Source organism: Gymnogyps californianus, chromosome 4 (assembly GCF_018139145.2).
Source record: "Gymnogyps californianus isolate 813 chromosome 4, ASM1813914v2, whole genome shotgun sequence".
Lineage (NCBI taxonomy): Eukaryota > Metazoa > Chordata > Aves > Accipitriformes > Cathartidae > Gymnogyps > Gymnogyps californianus.
In genome coordinates, this window is record NC_059474.1 from 18,920,132 (window position 1) to 18,942,338 (window position 22,207).

Genomic DNA, 22,207 nt, shown 5'->3' on the forward strand with positions numbered 1-22,207 from the left:
CCTGCTGATTTTTATGCATATATATTATTCTGTTTATGTTCTTTTTAAGGTCTTTACATGGCAATGATATTTCTGTTGTTCCTGAAGGAGCTTTTAATGATCTTTCAGCATTATCACACCTGTGAGTATTCAGATGATAACTGCATTTTTTATGTTACGTTTAGCAAATTTCATATAGTTGAACAAAGACAAAATGCAAAGGCCTGCTCTGGAGCAAGCTCATGCATCAGTACAGGCTGGGGACAGGCCAGAGAGCTAGCAGCTCAGCAGAAAAATCCTGGGTCTCCTGGTGGGCAGCAAATTGAATGTCTGCCATGTGCCCTTATGGTAATGAAGGCTAAAGACACTCTGGGCTGAATTTAGAAAGCGAGTAGCCAGGTGATTGAGGATAGCGGTCAGTCCCTTCTGCTTGGCCCTCCTAAGGCCACATCTGGAATACGTGTTCAGTTTCTCCGGTACAAAGCAGATCTGTATGAACCAGAGCAAATCCAGGATAGGGGCAAGCAAAGTGGGGAGGTGGCTGGATCTTATGAGCTGTGAGGAGAGGCTAAAGGAACTGGGCTTATGTAGCCTGGAGAAGGAGATGCCAAGGAGGGACCTAATAGTCTTTAAGCCTCTAAGGGGATTACAGCAATGATGGAGACAGATTTTTCTCAGAGGTGCACAGTGAAGAATGAGTCAACAGTCACAAGCTGCAACAAGGGAAGTTTGACTGAACATAATGAAAAATTCTTCACTGTGAGAGTGGTTCAGCTTTGGAACAGGTTGCCCAAAGAAGCAAAAGAATCTCCATCCCTGGAGATTTTCAGAGCTCAGCTGGACACAACCCTGAGCAACCCTGCTCTGACTTTGAAGTAAGCCCTGCTTTGTGCAGGAGGTGAGACTAGATGACCTCCAGAGTGCCCTAAATTATTTTATGATTCTGTGTCGGTGTCTGTTAAGTTGACATTAAATACACGGCATCTGATTTCAGAACATAATTTGGGGCAATACTTTTCCTGTTTTTAATTTTCAATGGGAACCTAGATTAGAACAAGTTACCTATCTGTAAACCTCATTGTGTTTATGGATAGTTATTAAATCTTTGCTTGCAATTGAGGAGTAACTTGACTAGTGCATTTAGATATATCTGGGTTTTATGTTTCTGAACAGCTGCAGTTGTTAAAAACTTAATTATCTGTTTCTAGTTCAGTATTGGACATTTAGATTTAATTTGCCATTTCTCAGAAGTTTGATGATACTGATTAAGCTTTAAGTCATTGATAATTCATTCAAATGCTACTATTAAACTAGCTTATCTACATGAAATATCAGTAAAACTTACATAGATTTGATTGTTGTTGCTGTTATTTTTTTCTTAACAGCTACCAATTATCCGTGCTAACGTTTTAATTTTAGCAGAGCAAGCGTGTTATCTCAGTTCAGGTTGACATTCACTCTTGCAAATATGGAGTGGACAAATTCTAGGTGTTTCTCCTTGCATCGTAAGTTCCCTGTCACTAGGTCTGATTTTTGTTACTGCTTTGACTTAAGCCTGACTAAACAAGTATCTATATTTTCTTGTGTTCAGCTGGACGTATGTAGCAATAATTAAGAGAGGGCTTCCTGCTAAGTGTGGCAGAAAAGAGTGTTTCAGCAGTGGTAGTTTCTACCACCTTTGCTTCCTAAAGATTTTCTTCTATCTCTAGAAGACTCACGGATCCAAAGTTGTGGAACAATCTGAAAAAAAGTACTGAAACATCTGGAGAAGGAGAATGTTCTAATACTGCCATTTGACAGTGTGTGCACGTCAAGATTATCTGTTGAAAGTTCTATGATTATTGTATTTCTTAAAAGGAATATGAGTACATCTTTATAGAATAGCACAATCCTCCAAATTAACTACACAACATAGCATTGTTCTCAGAGTTTTAGGAGTATTTATAGTTTCTAGCAGAGAAAATAGACACTTAAAAAGCCTTTACAGAAATTAATTCTGAAAATCTCTAGCTAAATTATTTTTTAATTAAAAAAAAGAGATTTATTTAAAGAAATGGATTTGCTTTCATAACAAGGCAATTCTTATGTAACTACCACAAAGCTAGGATAATGTAGTTTTATTTACTTATGCAGCAGAGACCTCTTACAGAATTCTGCACATAGCTGTGAGTTCAGTGGGAGAGCTCCAAAGAGGAAATAATTAAATCAAATTTGGAAGCTTAGAAACAGATGGTTTGTACCAGCCTGGGAGCCATAAACTGAAAAGGAAAAATATCAGAGTGGAACTCTCTGGGGTTGCCTTGGCTGCTTCGGAAGAAATACTTTATTCTTGCTAACTTAATTTCCCAGTATCAATTTCATTCTGCTGATGCAGCTGATCTTGGCCATTACGTAGCAACAGTGAAACAGAGCTAGTTAGTATTAGCTCTCCAAGGTTCACACATAATGCAGCTAAGAATAGCTAGGTTTCTGGACCAAGTTTACTGCTAAAACTATCACTTCTTGATTTAGAATCCAAATCCAGACACTTCATGCTCTTACGTTCAATTTGATGGAGGGAGGACAGGTTTGTGGTTTGAAGGTTTTTTTGCCAACCTGTTTTGTGACTTTTTAAAAGCAACCATTTAAAACTTTATTGCCTTTTTTTTTGTCTGTTTTCCATAGGGCTATTGGAGCAAATCCTCTTTATTGTGATTGTAACATGCAGTGGCTATCTGACTGGGTAAAATCAGAATACAAAGAACCTGGTATTGCACGTTGTGCTGGTCCTGGAGAAATGGCAGATAAACTTCTTCTCACAACTCCTTCTAAAAAATTTACTTGCCAAGGTACTGTTGTTGTTGTTTTTCTCTTTGAAGTTTCAATTTTGAATTTTTACAAATAGTTGAGCTGTGAAATAAGAGTCCTGTGTGCTCTAAATACATTTATTATAGCACGTTCACTCAGCCTTGTCACTTAGGGATGTAGCCATTGGTTCCATTCAGGAACTGTATTTATTTTAAAGACTTCAATGCCTATTCTTTTCAAATAGATGGAGAAAAAAAGTCTTTGGACTTGCAGTACAGTATTCCTCAGTACATGGATGTACATAGGTACTTGGTACTGTCTCAGTCATGAACTACAGTTTAAACATCTACACTTCCCTTAGCCAAAGAATGGCCTTTTCCTTCGGACTGTTTACAGTAAAAACTGTAATACATCCATAATCCTTGCAGTCTGCAATAAATTGCATCAATATGTCTAGAATGCTTCCTCTGATATTTCAGAAGAAAGCATTAAAAAAAAAAAAAGGTAGATAAAAGGATGTGATTACCTCTATAGAGGTCTCATTCTGAAATGTTATATGGGGAGGTTTCTCAGGGTTTAGACCAAGAGTATTTATCTCCATGTTGGTACCAATGTTTCTGGCATTTATATCACAACTTACATTATTGTCTGTTAATTCCTAGGTTCTTTTTCTGAACCTTACTATTTTTTGGTTAGAAAAGCACCTTTTTTACTCACATGGAGAGAGAACTTGGTTTGTTTTACTGTTTAATCTTCCTCTAGTCCATCCATTTCTCCCTTCTTAAGTATTTTGAAAACACAGAAAACTTCTGCTGTAGCTTCATTTTTCATGGTCCTGATTCAGAAACATTGAAATCCCCAATTGAAAAAAAAAAAACCAACAAAAATTTATGTGTGCTTATACTTGTAAGCCGTTACAAAGCTTATAGTTATTTCTGAGGCACCAGATAAATATGATCTTAACTCTTGTAGAAGTAACTTATTCTCACAGTCTAGGTAATCTTCAAGATATTTTGACTTATTCATCCATTAGTGTATCTTCAAAGGTGAGCTTAATCCCTTTGTAATTTCTTTCTTAAAAAAGCAATGGGACTTTGTCAGAGTTTGTCTCATCCAAAGTTGTTCTTTACTGCATGTTCATCCTATTTAGTCGTCTCTCCTTAGCCTTTCTGTCAAAAAATTTTTTGGTAAACAAAAACCACTGGAACCCATTTTTTTGCTTGTGATGCCAATGAATTGTCTCTCCCTCCAAATCCTTCTTGCAATTTTTCGACAGTGCATCTGTGAGGTCATGCCAGTGTGCACTGCATATAACACTCATCTGTTGTGAAGTCTCATAGTCTGATTTTAGATAGGACATTTGCGGGCCAATCTGATGGTTTTCTCTGCAAGCATCCACTGAACATTACTGCAGATATGCTCTTGTTACACACTGTTGTAGGGATATAAGTGAAAGAATATTTGCACGGACATGAAGGACCTGTTTGGTTATTTTCCAGCTCTGTCAGTTTTAAAAACTGTATCACCCCTGCCTACAATCATTGTTATGTTTCTGTCAGACAATCCAGAAAGTATATCTTACATCCTCTTGCCCATCAGAAAATATCCTTTATATTATTATGCAGGGTAAGAACTGTATTTGTTTCACTTCCAAGAGTGGAGATCTGGTATTATGGATACCTTTGAGAGAAAATAATTCTCCTTCCACTGTCCTATGAAGATGCTCATAATTACAGATTGCAAATCAGCAGCTTTTCAATAACATGGTGGCCCTGTAAGACATTATGTGTCTGTTACTCAAAGATAAGTAATTTTATCTTTTGCTTAAAAATTAACTGCTGAATAGAAATTAGGAAGATGCTATATTCCTATTAGAACCAAAATTTTAGGCTATGAGTGAGAGGACTGTTTTCGGAATATCTGTTGATGGTCTGCTATTGTGTATATATTTATGGGAAAAGAGTAGTGTTTAATTCCCTCTTATCAGTATCTCTGGATTCAATTGAAAGTGAAAAGGGTCCTTGAATTTTACTTACATAATGAATAGTTCCCAGTGAAAATGAGCATTTTAAAATGAAGTCTCATCTCAGTTGTAAAGCTCCATAAAATCACTATACCTTACTCTAATTTTTTTGAACTTTTTTACTCCTGGAATCATCCTTTAGTATTTTCTTCTTTCAGTTGTTTTTCTACATTTATAGGTGTTTTTTTCTTTTTTTGTGTGGCCTCTAACAGATTCTCAATCTTTTACTTTTACCCCTTTACCATCCATGCCCTGCTTCTAGAGATTCCAGGGCCTTGTGGTTTTCTGATACCAGGTAAGATTATAAGTAGATCTGGAGTGGATGATCTGATTAAGAACAGACCTTCTGACCTTCCTTTTGTGTACCTCAAGCAGACTTCTTCCCTAAGACACGCATGTTTACTGTTTGTTTTCCCCTTTGATGAATTTACAGCTGACTTTTCTTGATATATCATTTAAGATATCATATGAACAGTTTTCTTATTTTAAAAGCCTGGGTTTGAGGTCTGAAAATTATCTAACTGAAATGATTGTTTCCACTGCATTGTACTAAAATTGGTGACTTCATTAGCAGCTTAAGTGAATCAGTATAGATACTGATTTTGAAGCCATATGCAAGAGAGAATAGGAGTCATAAAATGTCAGAGCTCAAAGTTTTTCTTGCAACACGTTTCTCTAGAAGCTGGTTTTGAGAGGGTTTGTGTCATGTTTTTCTTCAAAAATGTTAGATAGCCACGTGTGTGTCTGTTTGTCAATAAAATATGGTTAGTTTTTCACCGTTTAAAAAAGAATACTGCTTAGTTTTTCTTTCATTTTAAGGATTTTTTTCCAGTTAGGTCTTATTCAAGAAAATATATGTCTACAATATGAAAAACTAAACAATAGATTATGAACCAAATTCTTTTTCATATGCAAGTCTTTTAACACATACAAGCAGAAGGAGAAAAGGAATGGTATAGTGCAAATGAAAATAGGTTCCAGAACTGCCTTTCCATTAGACTTCAGTAAAAATATCTGAAACATTTCAATTTTTTGATCTTACAACTGAAGAATGATAAATCAAAATGTTAATTTCTATTGGATACTACATACATAATAGTTTGAAATAAACACAGCACAAAATCAGATACAGTGTTGTTTACTATCTTGTTGAGACTTAGGTTCCAATTTTCTGGCTCTGTTTTGGAAGTGAAATTTAGATTGCTAATCTGTTTGGGAAAATAACCTTAGTTACTGAATGTTTTTTAATTCATGCCAAATAATTAGTATTTTATTGCATGAGAAGTAGAAAAGAGGATATGATGTTCAGAATAAACAGTTGAGGCAAGGAAGCATAGACTTCCAGGCTACAGCACAGTGTTACAATTTTTTTTTTTTAAGTATGTGCCTCTTGCACTTTATTTTTTTTCACAGAACCTCTTAATGTACTCTCGCAATAATCAGCAATAGTACACAGGCAGGACTTTCTAGATGTTAATTCTATAGTGTTTGTTTCAATTCTTCTACCTCTGGTGTTTGCTGGTCTAACAGAAACTTTAATCAGGTATAGATTTCTCTTTCAAAATAAAGTAATGAACACAAGAATAGTCAATGATCCATATAGATTGTGGCTTTGGCAATAAGCGTCTTATCACAGATTACTGTGTTCATCCCTTTGGATTTGCTTGCAAGCTGTGACACAGAAGGATACCAGCAACTGCAGATTTTAAAAAAATTTAAAAAAAAATGTTAACCTCTCCTTGTCTAACACCCCCTACTGAATCCTTATAACCACATGGCTTCCTTCCATGTCAGCTCCTTTACAATGACTTATCTGAGTTTAACTGTGCAAAGAAAAATAAGTAAAGAAAGTTAAGAAATCTAAGTTTAAAAAAAACCCAAAGCCCCATATCTCAGTAAAAGTGCCCTGATAGCTTGGAAAACTTTGCAGTCTGGCTCATTTTGAGTAAAACCTGTTATGGAGCAATCAGGCAGTTCCACCAGTAGGTCTCAGGAGTTTGGGGTTTGTGTCTAGTTAGAAGAAATCACTGGTTATTCCTTAAAATGTACAAATCACCTGTGGATAACTGAAGGTTTTTTTCATAGGTGAAATCTGAAGTCAAGCTGGAGGCAGTAATGTCATCAGGCAATAGAGCTGGAGATAGTAGAGAATGTATGTTCATTCTCTTAATAGGCATTTGGCCAAGTCACCCATTTTCTCTTACAGTATTCAAAATTTTTTCTATCACAAAGTGTGTGAAAATGAATCATTATTTATACACAGGTGATTTCTAGTTTTTAACAAATAACCAGTGATTTCTTTGGTTCTTTGACCAAAAAAAAAATTAAAAAAATTATGGTTCCTAACTTGAAAATTCACCATGAAAAGGCTGTATTAAAATTGTAAAACAACAGAAAAATAAATAAATATCTAAAAAATATTTATAGAATAGGGATAAGATTTATGTATGCCAAAGCTCTAAGTCTGGCTTCTGAAACTTAAGATTTTGTCAATATTTATTTCTGAATTCTGTCATTAAAATCATTAATATAAGAAACTAGACTGCAAGCATTTGCACGTAGGTTCATGGTACAGTTTGCATTATTTGTGGGCTCAACTCATGCAGTAATAAAAATGCACAGAACTGTGGCTGACTCCATAAGGGAGCAAGGTGCAATATAGAGCTATTTATGGTGAGATAGCTTGGACAATGCAATTTACATTACAGTTCACAGATGTTCAGCCAATTTACAGATAATTTTACCAGTTCATTTTGCCATCTCTGTGATCCTGCAGATAAAAAAATAAATTAAAACAAAAATATATTAAAAATAATGTTCTCAGTAACACCATCAAGGGAAGGATTGCAAACTGTGATAGCCCTTTTTGTCAGAGGCGGTTTTTACCCCCTAAAGAGACAAAAGCTGAAATTGTATTCTTCATTTTGTTAATACAAAGGGAAGGTAATTATCATGGATCAGAACTGTATAGATTTCAGAGAATAGGGATATGGGAATCACTTTATGGTCAGCTTCTTTTTTTAAAAAAAAGTGATAATTAAACCAAAAATCCAACCCCAAATTTATTTGGTCATGTCAAAAGAATTAAGGACAGTCCAGCATTCCATTCATATAGAAACACCACAAAGGCTAAAATATAAATTTCATTTTAAAATTTAAAGCAATGTGGCAGATATATCCTGTCAAATATAAATTAATAGTTGTTTGTTTCTAACTATGCAATTTGTGTTTTTAAGGGCCCGTGGATGTTAATATTCTTGCTAAGTGTAACCCCTGTTTATCAAATCCCTGTAAAAATGATGGAACCTGCAACAACGATCCAGTTGACTTCTACAGATGTACTTGCCCATATGGTTTCAAGGTAGGTACTGAATGAAGAGGAAAAAGCTTACTGAAATGTAAGCTTCTCCTTAACAACCTTTAAGTTTTATTTGGCTCCCTTCCACTAGTGTCTGTATTTTCTACTTAAATTATAATTGTTGTTCCCTGCATAGGGTCAAGACTGTGATATTCCCATTCATGCTTGCATTAGTAACCCGTGCCACCATGGCGGAACTTGTCATTTGAAAGAAGGAGAAAAAGATGGTTTCTGGTAGGTTGTTTTTAATTGTAATAACAGAATGGAAAACTACTGAGTTTTATATGCTGAAATAATTTTGGTGTTAATCTTTGGGTTCTCTGTGTTTGCTGGTAAGTGCACCACAAAGGCAGATTTTCAGTGCTTCTGAAATTTTCAGAACATGTCACCATCCTTGGAAAGCTTCTAAAGCTTTGAAACTGTTAAAAACAACAAATGATTGTGATTAGTTGAGGCATGTCAGGTCAAGACAACATAGCATTGACTCCATTATGCTAATTAATAGCTAGCTAGATCCCTGCTGAAAAAATCTCACAATTCATCTGTTGTTGTGTATATTACTTCAACAGACAGCATGTAAATGATAAAATGTAAATCCCAGTGAAACAGAAAATTAATGATTCATTTGAAACTCACTATGCCAGCAGATAAACATGCTGTGAGCATTTTTAATCTTGAGTTATTTAATCACACAGTACAATTACTCCAGATGTACTTCATGAATTATGAACTAAAGTTCTTTAGCATTCTTACGTGAAATTATTAGTCATTTAATAATCTACACCTCAAGCTTGTTAGAAATGACACTTCAAAAAGATACAGTTCATTATCCTGCAATTCATTATGACATTTTCTTATTTTTTAATCCAGATTCTGCCCAAAGATTAAATAGTTTTCTATTAAAAATTAAGTGTATACATCTTAAGATTATGCCTCTAGAATTTAAAGTGACATAGTCATGTCTCAGAATTTGACCTTTTTAATTTATTTGTTTAAACGCTACATATTTTGAAAATCAAAGCACTCTTATAATGAAAGCTGCAGAAATTACAGATAGTGCATATTACATGAAAATGTATGTGTAGACATGTTTGAGTGATCTTTTACATTTACTATCTATTTTGATGTATTTGTTTTGTATAAACATACTTAAAAGCAAAAAAAATTACTGAAGAGTTTATACAGGCTTTATTTTTTTATATTAATGCATGTATTGCGCATGGAACGTTTAACAGAGCTTTATATTGGTGCATTTAATGGAATGATAGTGGAATACTACTATTACATACTAATCCCTGATTCCACAGTCTTTTGCATGTGTTTAACTTTAAAAAAACAAAAGGATCACTTTGCATAAGAAATATAATCTAATCTTAATAATATAAAGGTAGCTCACTTTTCAAAAGGAAGGAATATTCAGTGATTTAATTTAAGAAGCTCCTTAAACTAAAGATTAAGGCACGAATTTAGAAGCCTTTTTTCTGTAATTTAAAATATGGAAAATATTTGGGTAACATTTATTACATGTTTTTTTATATTACATCAACCATGTTCCTTTATGGGATAGTGATTATGAATTATTGTACCTATTAATTACAGAACTTCTTGTCTGGTCTCCGCAGCTAAAATGTCCATGTGGTTAGTTTTGTTTTCTGTATTACAGGTGCACTTGTGCAGATGGATTTGAAGGTGAAAACTGTGAAGTAAATGTTGATGACTGTGAAGACAACGACTGTGAAAATAATTCTACTTGTGTGGATGGAATTAATAACTATACTTGCCTTTGTCCACCTGAGTATACAGGTAGGAGTATAAGAGAAAGTACAAGTAATTGAAGAATTCCTAGCAGAACAGTAATATTTTTCAGTTTGTAGGTGAATTAGTAGTTACTCTACAATTGACTTAAAGCCAGGTTTCCCTCCATATTTTTCTCCTATATTGTTTGTAGTCAAAAGCAGATTTAATGCCCACTCATTAATTCCTTTGTCAGTTTTGAAATTACAGCATTTTGATATTTAAAAGATCATTCAAAATGCGTCCCTCCCTCCTGTTTACCTAACCCAGACACCGCAATGAAGAACCTCTGTAGCTGCAGAAATCTGAAAAATTCTGCTTTTATCCTGTATACCTCATGTTACTAACAGGGCAGAAAAGGATCTGTCTATGCCAGTAAGGAACTGAATTTGGCACCCCTGGATGCTGTCCTGCCCTCCGTTAGAAACATTAATGCAGAGTGTGATGCTTGCTGTTCTAGCACCAAAAAAAAAAAAATCATTAGAGTGTCTAATTATTTGTTTCTATCAGTTGGCAGCCAGGCCAAAGCATTCCCCTTTCTTTGAGACAGAGGGTCTCCTGCTTGCTGTCATCGTCTCTGTGGGAATGGAGGATAGTTAGAACAGCAACACTAGAGAACAAGAAGTAGGATCTATTGTTTACATTGAATTGTTTTATAGTTTTTCTAACTAGACAGATCTATTTTCTATCAGCTAGTTGACCACTAGGAGAACACAGAGCTTAAATTCACAAAACCATGATTTGAAATGCATAAAAAAGAAATGTAAAATCCACCGTAACTTGGAAATTAACTCTGCTCAGTCATCCTATATCTTTACTTTAATCGATCAATCAAATTTGAGCTCTGGAAAACTGGGAGGAGAGGTGAACTCCTGAATTAATTTAATTTATTGAAAACACAGCTAATTCTTTTTTAATCCAAGGAATTTCCATCATTAGTTCTACAACCTATTGGATTGCTCAAATGTTTTAGGGTATTCAAATTTAAAGTCAATATTTAAATCTTGGAAACCCACAGTGAGTGCAGATGATAGAACACAAGTATAAGAAATACAATTTCATAATCTAATATATGTATTCATCCAGTACTTATGCTGGGTAAATGTTTGGTATAAATTTCCCCATGCAGAATAAGCTACACTAACTACAGCAATACAGGTTAAAAGTGTAAGTAGCCAGAATAAGGTATTTAATAATAAGTGGATGGTCCACATCTGGAAGAACAGGCATAATCTCCTTAGACAAAATACTGTTTTACCAAGTACTGATACCTTAATACTTAAGAGCAATTGACAATTCGAGCCTTAGAAACAAATCACAGGTAACAGCATCAATAAGTAGAGACAGGTGTTTGCTATTTCTCCTATAACTAATATTTCAGGTATATGTAAGTGAAGCTTCAGCTCACCTGGGATCAATTGCTATCTCCTTTAAAAATGGGATCAGATATTCTACTGTGTGGGCTGGAAGAAAGCAAACCAAAGTCACATCAGTCCAGTATTCCTGTTCAGTGGCTTCATGCTAAGAGGTTTCATGTATCTATCAGATAGCAGACAATTCATTTGCAAGTGCATTCCTCCTCTACAGCTTTACGGGTGTTTTTACGTGTCGTTCATGTCTTCATTTTTGACATTGCTTTAGGTGCATTTAACTGCTAGAGTCAATAGCTTGTTGTATTCACAGTAAGCCATGGGAAGGACTGTGTTGTATTAAATATCCATGGAGTGGATACAAAGGCTTGTATACATATGCTAGCCTAAAACTTTGATTAAGTGTGCCTGTTGCATTTCTGTAGTATTGTAATTGAAATGTACATTTTACATTTACAATTGAAACAGCAATTGTAGCATTTCTCTGTACATCTATATGGTTAGAGCAAAAAGGAGAGCATAAACATTGGTAACATTTTTTATGTTTGTATTGCAGTTGTGCTTCTTTAGTCAAAATACAAGAAAGTGTATTTTTTAATTTGATTCATAATTGTGCATAATTCTAAAAGGAGAATACTATGAGTTTACATGGCAAGTGTTTTTGTTTGCTAACCGTAATTCTTTCAGATGCAATGCCTACTCATAATCGCTACTGAAGTCAGTAGGTTATGTGAGTAGGTGAGAATCTTCTCACCAGCTCTAAAATAAATCGAAACAATCTACTTGTAATCAGTAAGTTTAGCGGTTCTGTTTTTTAAAAAATGTTGAGAATTTACGCTATCTTATCAGACTTTTTTCAACATCTTACCAAAAACAGACACATGCATTTTTTTAAACATACAACACCAGAGCCTGAACTCATTTTATAGATAAGTTGGGCAAAAATTGTAGCAACAGTTCAGGTTTTTCATTCCACAGGACACAGTACAGAATTCTACAATATACTGTCTATCTTACAAAGCATCTGGGGATAGGACACAATGTGTGAGATCCTAAGTCATTTTTGAGATTAATTGTAAGGAGAAAATATAAAACATTGAGCTAGTCAAGGGGTCTTCATGTCTGTCATCCTTGATCTTGCATAATAATTAAATAACCTTCAGTGTTAAGAATTAGACTGACTGTAGTCTGGACACATTCAGGATCTCAAAATGGTAGTGTTCAGAATATAAAGTAATCTTACAGTTGCCTCAAGTGTGTATGAGGTACCAAATTATTTATAGGATTTTTTTTTCTCTGGCCTATAGCCTGATTTGAAAGATAAATAACAGAATCTCTGTCCAGTATGGATACAGTGATTTTCATGAGGAACTTTGTAAACATTTGGATTTTGGTATCTGTTCGAACAGGTTAAAATCAGATATGCGTATTGCTAATGTGGTTTTTTATGAAACGTATTTTTCACTAAATGAATTCATGTACTAGCTGGGCAAAAAGTAGGTTAACTATCTGGAAGACAGGCTATATATTTAGCAGGTAAAAAGATTTTAAATTCAGAGATACTTATCTCTAGCTCAGTCCATGAGCTGTAAGTTGCTAGAGACTGGGACAGTATACATACCAGGAAAATACCATTGTAGGCTTGTCCTGTTCTCTTTTAATTCTGTTGGCAATACTTCAAACTATCTGTGTTCAAGATGTCACAGCATATATGTACTGAATGTGGAAGTGCACCAGCCCAGAATATTTTTCTGTGTGAATGGTTATCTGCAAATATGCTTTACATTTCAGTAGCACAATATAAGGAAAAAGTCAGCTGAAATCTGCTGGTACGAAATGTAAATCATTCTTCTTTAAAGTTTTATTTTCATGTGGAGGGCTTTTTAGAATCTCAAATTAACTCTGAAAATACATACAAAAACTATGAAAAATGTTGTAATGAATGTTGCAGTGCAAAACCAGTCACTTTTTGACTTTTCTAACAATCCCTTGAAAATCGACACTTCTCAAGTACTCAGTGTTGATTTAAAAACAAACAATTAAAAAAGCTTATTATGTTGTTGCTTAAGAATCAGGAATCCATTTTTCTCTGCCTCAGTTAAGTTTTACAATTACCTCCACAGTTACAGGTGGAAAGACAAAGAATGGTATTTGCACTATACGATGAGCTTTCTTAAGATCACAGACTGTAACTGTGAAACAATAGTAAGCAAATGGAATCAGCAGACACAGGGTGTCTGATGAAACCTTGAGAAATAAAACATTTAAAATACCTCACTATGTCCTGCACTCTTTAACCTCACTATTCTCTTAACATTATCATCTCCTTTATTTTAACCTCAGTCTAGTAAACTTCAGGTCATTTTATGTGCATTCTATAGATTACAGATGATCATTTCTCTTGCTCATTATCATCAGTCGTTAGATCACAGATCTAATTGATCCGGAAGTAAAACCTTTCTTATGCCACTAGTGGCATGTACTTCTTACCTTTTCTGTTTGTTTTGCTCTGCTGTAGGTGAGACTCTGAAGCTTGCTTCATTTTGCTATATCAACCTCTCTGCTGCTATAGTCGTGCATTAGCTTAATGTGCTATGCTGTTGTATTACAATGTAAAAAGTCTCTTGTCTCTTCTGTCTTTGTCACTGCAAGCTGCTAATCTGAATGAAGTGGAAAAAGGTCAGTTGTCTTTTAAGCCTATTTTCACTTACTTTGGTTTCTCACTTTCCTTTCCTTAAAGGTGCATGGATTTCAGTTCTTACAAATGATCAAATAAATCGTATATAGATATAATTTAGAAAGCTCACTGCAAATCCTCAAATTAGGCACTTGGCTCTTGCTGTGAATACATATCAAAAGAATGTCGTTGAAGATGCAGATCGCTGTGCAAGAGTACTTTAATACTACCTTCATTGTCTTTTTTTTCAGATGTATTAAAAATTTGTACAGCCACTGGTAGGACTAACAAAAAAGTTTACATGGTGATCTTCTGAAATCTTTATTCTCATCACCTTAAAGACATACCTTGGTTCCATTCTAATGTATTCTCTGTTTTATAGCACTGTTCTGCTTTAATTTCTTTATTAGATTATGGTACTAGAAAATATGCTGGAGTATAAAATGGCAATCTTCTTGCTCATCATTTCTGTGGCCTTTTTTTGCTGTAAATATCTAAAGAAACTGAAATGACCACATTAAGCTGAGGCGATGGTACAAGAAAGGTAATAGTGGAGAGATTTATGACACTAACTTCGGGTGTTCCTGATTTTAAAATTTTTTTTAAGTTTCTGCCTAACACCTGTCTCGCTAACAGATAAACCATCTTTTGTACTATCTGATCATCTATACAATCTGAGAGCTAACATAATCAGTGACAACATATTTATGAAGTTACATATTTAGTTTTAAAAGCAAATGAATCATCTTGTAGTGTATTTGCCATTAATTTAATTTGATAAATATATTGTGCAGTCTATAAAGCAATTTAGTATTTCACTAGTAATAAAAATATATTATCTATGAAATAACATGTTGAGCAAGGCAGCAATTATAGTATCTATGTTGATTAATTTAGACATCTGATGAATAATTCTTACAACTTAAACTCAGAGCCGAAATTCTGTCTGTAACTGATGGAGAGAACAGACATTTCCAGAAAGTGATTCCAACCACAGATGTTCCATGCTTAAAGCTGTATTCCGTTTAGACGTGTTGTCGTATTTGCATTTTATTATTACTTATCTGGACAGCAAAGAGAGCCTCCTGTTTTTCTTTCCCCTCATCACTTCCTAAGTTATTTTTTCTACATTGTTCCGTTACTATCCCAGTATGAAACTGGTTGATTTTATAAAAGAGTACTTGTCCCTGGAAAAACTAGGAAAAGTGCAAGCTCAGTATAAATAAATATAAAAGTTGAGTTCTTTGTTATTCTTAATTAAAAAAAATCCACAAAACAAAACCAAGCAGATTACAATAACTAGTTCGACATCTGTGATTCATGCATAAAATTTTGCTTTGTCACTGATTTCCAGTAGCATAAATTACAGAATTTTAGGAGTTACTTCCAGAAATTAAAAGAAAAACTTATTTCTATGTTCAAATGGAATGTAAAGGGAGGATGCTGCTATGAAGAGACTCAAGTCTCCATTTCAAGTTGAAGCAGCTGTTACCTGTGTATAATTAGTCTTGCTGATAGTTTAAATGTCTTTAAATGTGATTAAAGGTAGAAAGGCAATGAATCCAAAACAGGACTGTAGTCACTGTAAATGTATTACACAAGTGTGAACTATAACATATTAAAATTACTGATTATATCAAGAGCAAATTCCTCACAAACAAATTATCAAACACCCAGGGGATGTGAACTAAGTTCAGCACCAAAATTAAGCAGATGTGTATGTGATACATACTTGTATTAGCTTGCCAGCTGAACATGAAAGTTATTAATGGTTTATAAGTTGCTTGGAGGATCAGTCAGTTTTATCATGCCAGACATCTTTTGAATTGTGACAGTAGTAGGAAAAAAAAAAGGGATAATTTTAAGTAATTATCACAGTTTAGGCAAGCCCTAGACACAGATATATATATATTTTTATATGTTACAAAACTTCATTACATGGCCTTCTTGCTACTATAATAAAGGAGTTGAGTTACTACTTTAAATTCACTTGGTAATCAAATAAATACCTGCCTAAAATTTAAGCATGGAAGTAATCAAATGCAAATCATGTCCTATCAAACTTGATAAAATGTTTAATTATTTCATTAAATCAGGATCATAGTCCTCATTCTTGTAAGAACTACACATAAGTGTTACAGCTTCTTAGAACAGAGATACCTTTGCTACTCTTGCTTTTCATCACTCGTAAAATTTTCTGTTTCATCTAGCTTAATATACTTCAAATGACTATTCTATATTAAAAGCTCGAGTATCGAAGTAATTTTACTGCATTTTCATAAAGGGGGAATATACATGATATCCTTGGCAAGCTGAGCTACCTGCAACTAGTTTGATCACTGCCATTACTAATTCTGGTCTATGATCCATCCTTTTGTTTTCCTTAATTGTCTTAAAGCTTACCTGCCTTAAAGTTACTATTTCTTTGTTGTTGCCAAACAGCATATGTAAAACAACTAGAAATGTTAAACTAAATAAGCCCCGTCTTACACTGAGATCCACAGGCATGGTGGATAGATGAACAGAGTTAAGCAATGGTGACAGATAGGAACAGTCCAGCAATGAATCAGATCTAGAATTTGACTTTAAAATTAAATTCCAACAAAATGTTCAGATTTGTGGTTATAAACTGCATCCTACTGTGACTGTGAACTTTTTTTAATTGTAAGCAATTTTGTCCCTCATATAGTAGATATTTTTGTCTTTTCTGAATAATGAGCTCAAGACTTTAAATAATTTGTTGTCTACTGTTCATACATTGTCTACATTGTCACTACTACTCAACACTTCATAAAAATGCAGCACTTTCCTGTATATAGTTTGTTAAATGGCACTGTCATTTTCCAACCACTCCTACACTCTATTGGCTATTTGAGTCAGAAGTAATTAAACAAGAGGCTTCCAGTCAAAGACTCAGATAATAACACCTAATTGATAAAACATAAATACTGCAGAAGTTGACTCACAATATATTGCAACCAAGCTCAGAAGCTGGAATGGACATATATGTACACATATAAAATTCTGCTATTCTAGCAATTACCAGTAAGTCTGTAATATATATTTGTTATTTTAGCTTTGGAACAGTGAATACGTCTTCTAGCAAAAACCTGATTTTGATAATTAAAACTGACCATTCTTTCTTTTGCATCCTGTCTTTAGTTTTTATTCTAATATACTCAGCTTTGCTAATACGCTAGTGATTTTAAGCTTGTTTCTTCAGTAAGCTTGCCTGTAATTAGCAATGTGCTATTATACTCAGAAGCCCATGTCCATTTGTGTTAGAGCTCTCTTCTTCATTCAGAAATATAGTGGCTGACATCGCTTTATTTGACTGTGTTTTGAATTTATTGCCCAATTATTCAAAATAACAACGATGTAAATCCTTTTTCACCTCATTGCATTGTTCCTCATTATTTGTTGCACTACACGTCTTTATATATTGGAAAACCCAGAGTTAAGGGTTTGTTCAGCCTTGAGAAAAGAAGGCTTAGGAGAGACCTTGTCACCATGTTGCAGTATTTAAAGGGTGCCTACAAAGAAGACGGAGACTCTCTTTTTACAAGAAGTCACATGGAAAAGATGAGGGGTAATGGGTACAAGTTACTCCTGGGGAGATTCCGATAGGACACGAGAGGAAAATTTTCCACGATGAGAACAATCAGCCATTGGAATAATCTCCCCAGGGAAGTGGTGGATTCCCCAACATTGGACACTTTTAAGATTCAGCTGCACAGGGTGCTGGGCCATCTTGTCTAGACTGTGCTTTTGCCAAGAAAGTTTGGACCAGATGATCCTTAAGGTCCCTTCCAACCTGGTATTCTATGATTCTATGATTAAGTTTTTCTGTGATTTATAATCTCATCAAGTCATAAGAGGGAATTAACATTCACAGAGGAAACACAAACTGACCTGTGAATCTAGTAAACTTACAACTTTGGTTAGTTAATCAAGGATTACACACAATTCATCATCAGTATTTAATAGTGTTGTCTGGCTGTTTAAGTCTGCATCATCCTCTATATCTAGCTGCAAAATCTCAGTAAATATTCCAGTCTTGACCTCGGAGGGTTGTGTTTTGGACTGTGCTGACCACGCAGAGTTCCGCTGGTTGCAGTGCTACTCCATACCAGAATCCAGACTTCCTAGATTAATTAAGCAAGATGTCTTATGAAAAGAGTTATTGCTGGTTCTAATTAAACTTTGGAAGCTTTTCATAGGATTTTTGACACTTTATCCACGGCTTATTTTTAAACAAACTAGTCTGTTGCTTATTTTCCTACATACAGAAATGTTCCCATCTTTCAAAAACATAATTACTTAGCCAAGCTCTTACAGAAGCCTCAGTTACAATATTATTAGATGAATAAAAGTATGTACACACACATTGGTGTCAAGCTTCCTTGAATTGAGAGATTTGTTTCACAATCTTTTTTCATTATTTTGAAGTATGTTTTTTAAAACATTGTATTATGCTTCCCAAATCAGGGAACTCTCTAAGATTTCCTTCCAGTAAAGCCAAGGAGCCTAACTTGGTAAATCTGTTATTTCCCTCAATGTGTGTTTCACTTTCATCACTATCTTTTCATTTCAACAAAATTACTTTCTCCCCTTCAACTTGTCTCAGTTAAATTCTGAATAACACATTGGTTATTCAGTACGCGAAAAGAGATGTTGCTTTACCAGGAAACTATTCTTCAGTGGTTCAGATTCCATGTCACATATTTTTACTTACCTTTTCTATTAACTTTTTCGCAAACAGTTCTATTTTGGTTATGGGAATGCTCCATTCAGAATATAAATCTGTTAACAGTACAAATGAAGACCTCGCATTTGGGTTATTTTGGTTTGTTCTTCTGGTATTTATATTTTCATTCAGAAATTCAGTATCTGATGTACATATTTTGGATTCCATCTTAAATTTTTCTTGTTTTTCTTTTTACTGATCCTGTGTGCAACTCTGTCATGAATGCTATTCTTTCTTTATAATGAAAATCTGTACTTTATGTAAAACTGACTTTTTTGTTCATAGGAGTTTTTACATTATTATTTCACTACATGGACCACCATGTTTACCATGTCCTTTCCTTGATTCCCGTTTCCTTCCCTAGGCTAGTTGCTAATGGACGGTTTAACTGAAAGCTCCCTCCAGTGATATGATTCTGACTTACTTCACAGTGCATACAGTTTGCAAATGCAAGGGGAAACTTTCCTTCCTTTTATGCTGTCACAGCACAAAAAATCCTGTCTTTTAAAGACAAATGGGTTTTTGAATCATTGTTTCTCTTCTTTTTCAGTCTGTGCACTTTTCTACAGAGTACTCAGATCAAAGTCTGACCATAATCTCAAAAATACCTGATGAAGTTTGCAAGCCATTTGGCTGCAGTAGGCCTCGTAGTGTAACATTGATCTTATGATTTGAAGTGGACATTTTTCAAAACTGTAAGCCTGTTTCAAACTTAAACTTCCAGTTTGACCCTCAGTCTCTATGCAGGATTCACAGCTATGACTTGGGAATGAAGACTTTTCAAGTGCCCCTGAGCTTTTCATTAGGTGATTCAGCTTTCAGTGTAGTTCAGAAGATATTAGGGCCATCAACCTATGACTACTAAAATGCAGTGTACTCTAACTAAGAAATCATGTATTTTATAAGTACCTGGATGGGGGGCGGGGGGAGGGAATAGACAGGCTTAGACACTACTCAGTAAAGCTGTTTGCTACACATGAAATTTCAGAGGTCTGTGCCAATAATAATCTATGCTATGGCCCAGTTACTATCCTGCAGCAAAATCAATGCCAGTTCAGTAATGTTGACAGCAATGGTGAGATTGCTTGCTCCTATTACGCCAGTCCTAATTTGCCTTTCTCTAGGTATTTTGGGGGGTTTCCACTGAACTTTTACTGTGAATCTATCTAGAGACAGCAAACCTCCAGCCCTGCTTGAAAGATAGGCTCAATATGTCACTTTCAGAAAGTCTCTGATATACTGTTAGAATTTATAATCTTGAGAATGATTAGAGGTGTTTTTGTCCAAGTCTTGTAAGTACTGAACAGCCATATTTTTATTATTTGTAATTGGGGTGTCATATATTTTGCAGTTTTGCCTGTAATTTAATATAGAATATATGCCATAATAAGATATTTGTGTGTGTGTGTGTATATATGCATATATACACATATATGTAGGCACATATATACATTTCTAAGCCATAGGAATGTGTACAAACTAGGTTAAAAAAAAACAGTGATTTTTGCTTAATCCACTCCATGTTCCTGAAAATCTGAATTCTCTGTTCCCATATTTATATCTCGCTCTTAAATGTTGCTGGCCTTTAAATGGATTTCAGCTATTACAACAAGTTGTGCAAATTGACTAAATGCTATGTGAAGAATTACTTCCTCTTATATATGTATTTGTTTGAACAAAACCCTTTGAAAAGAGAAAGGGATCTGGTTTTTGTTTGATATATTGTGGGATGCAAAGAATCCCTGGTATTTCAGGATTCTTTGTGCACTGACCTAGTCATAACACTTGCACATTTCCAGACTAATAAGTCCATTGAGAGTTTGAAGAGGCTTTGAGGATAGAATTAAAATCCTTTGTATTAGTCATCTTCAGTGGCTTGCATTTGATCTTCATTCAGTTTCTTACATATATTGACTAAGTCACATTGTTGCTGACAGTTTTCCTGAGGACTGTTAAGTAGCCTGTGCTTGAAGGCCATTTTCTTGTGTTAACTCAAAGCTTTATTTGGTTTTGTAGGGAAAATGCACTACTTGCAAATTGGTAATGTGCTATCAATTTTTTTTTTTTTTAAATCTTTGTGTAGAACCAGTCTGGATCATTTGGATGGCTGCAAAGTACTTGTCTAGCTGGTTTTGGCTTCTCCTCTCATTTTTGAAGATTGTAGAGGTCCCACGTCTTATCACTTAGCATACATGTTTCAGACGTGTTTTTATCCAGCATAACCATTTTTGGCTCAGGTTCAGTTTTGCCCTTTTCTCTATCCTTGCTTTAATGTAGACTGTTCCTCAACTCTTCTAAGTTTTTGTTTATTTGTCCATCATTTGAAATAAGTTCTACATACCCTAAGAGATAAGTCCTGGAAATAATGTCTCAAGTCCTGGGTAGTCAGTATTCATATTCATGATAGGCAGTTTTAAACACTAGTATGTAAGCACACTTGCTGTGGAAAGGACAAATTTCTCTGGAGGATCTGTTGAACCTGTAAAAAAAAAAAAAAGACAAATAGACCTTTAACTATCTACTGTTGCTTTCAGTTTATTATGATGTGTACTTCTGTAATTCCAGAGAAGCCCATGTAAGGAAGAAGACACGTTCTGTGTGGTGCTAGGTACTTGGCAAGGAACAGTGTAAAATGTCAGAAACCTTATTGCTTAATGACAGTAGTAGCTGATGAACTGATACACATACACACACACACATATGTGTATGTATTCTGGAAGATATCTTCATTCATATACTCTCTCCAAAATCTCCATTCCAATGTTATTATCCTGTACCTTTCTCCCTTTTTCCAATCTACCTGTTCCTGATTCTACCCAAATTGTGTCCCTAAATGGTCTGTCCTTCTTTCCCCATACCGTATTCATGGTGGTGCTGTCCTCATCCTCAGTACTGTGTTAACAGTTACAGGAAAGGGGTGAAGCCATTATATGCTATTTTAATCTCAGGCTGCCCTCCAGCAGATACTGGTTCTTCAGCTAACTACACTGCAGGCCACTACCACACTCAGATAAGTAAAACTGAGGGATACCAAATATTGTGCCTCTTTGATAAGGAACATTCAACTTGAGCAGTGAAAGTACCTGCTCATCCAGTGCTATCTTCTGCTCTTTTCTTCCTCATTTTGGTGTACAGTTTTACTTCTCTTTGCTTACTAGCTCGTGTTTTATTACTTGACAAATGACAAGGGGCAACCTTACTCCTTCCATAGTTTTAGGGCATGACAGACCTGTGAGTCCCTGAATTCAGCAGGCACAGGGTTTATACCTGTTGATTATACGTATATTCTTCATATGGATGCTGGAATAAGTATATCTATCTTACAAACCAGTGATAAACTTTGCAAGTGCACTATTCATGGTACTTTCTGATTAATTAGTCAGGGAACAAGACATTGTTGATCTGTTTAGACACCTGTAAGTTTTTCCTTGTCATAAAGTTGCAAATAAAATCATATTTTAACCATATTAAA

The 22,207-nt window shown here is 34.8% G+C and overlaps 1 protein-coding gene across 3 annotated transcripts in view; it reads left to right on the forward strand.

The window, feature by feature from the left end:
- The window catches only part of SLIT2 (slit guidance ligand 2), a 270,443-nt gene that overhangs the window by 224,345 nt on the left and 23,891 nt on the right, over positions 1 to 22,207 (forward strand). For all 3 annotated transcript variants that reach the window (XM_050895400.1, XM_050895399.1, XM_050895398.1), the window contains 5 exons: positions 50 to 121; positions 2,644 to 2,807; positions 8,026 to 8,150; positions 8,284 to 8,381; positions 9,811 to 9,950. In XM_050895400.1, coding sequence (XP_050751357.1) covers positions 50 to 121; positions 2,644 to 2,807; positions 8,026 to 8,150; positions 8,284 to 8,381; positions 9,811 to 9,950 — 599 coding nt within the window. The remainder of the gene's footprint in view (positions 1 to 49; positions 122 to 2,643; positions 2,808 to 8,025; positions 8,151 to 8,283; positions 8,382 to 9,810; positions 9,951 to 22,207) is intronic.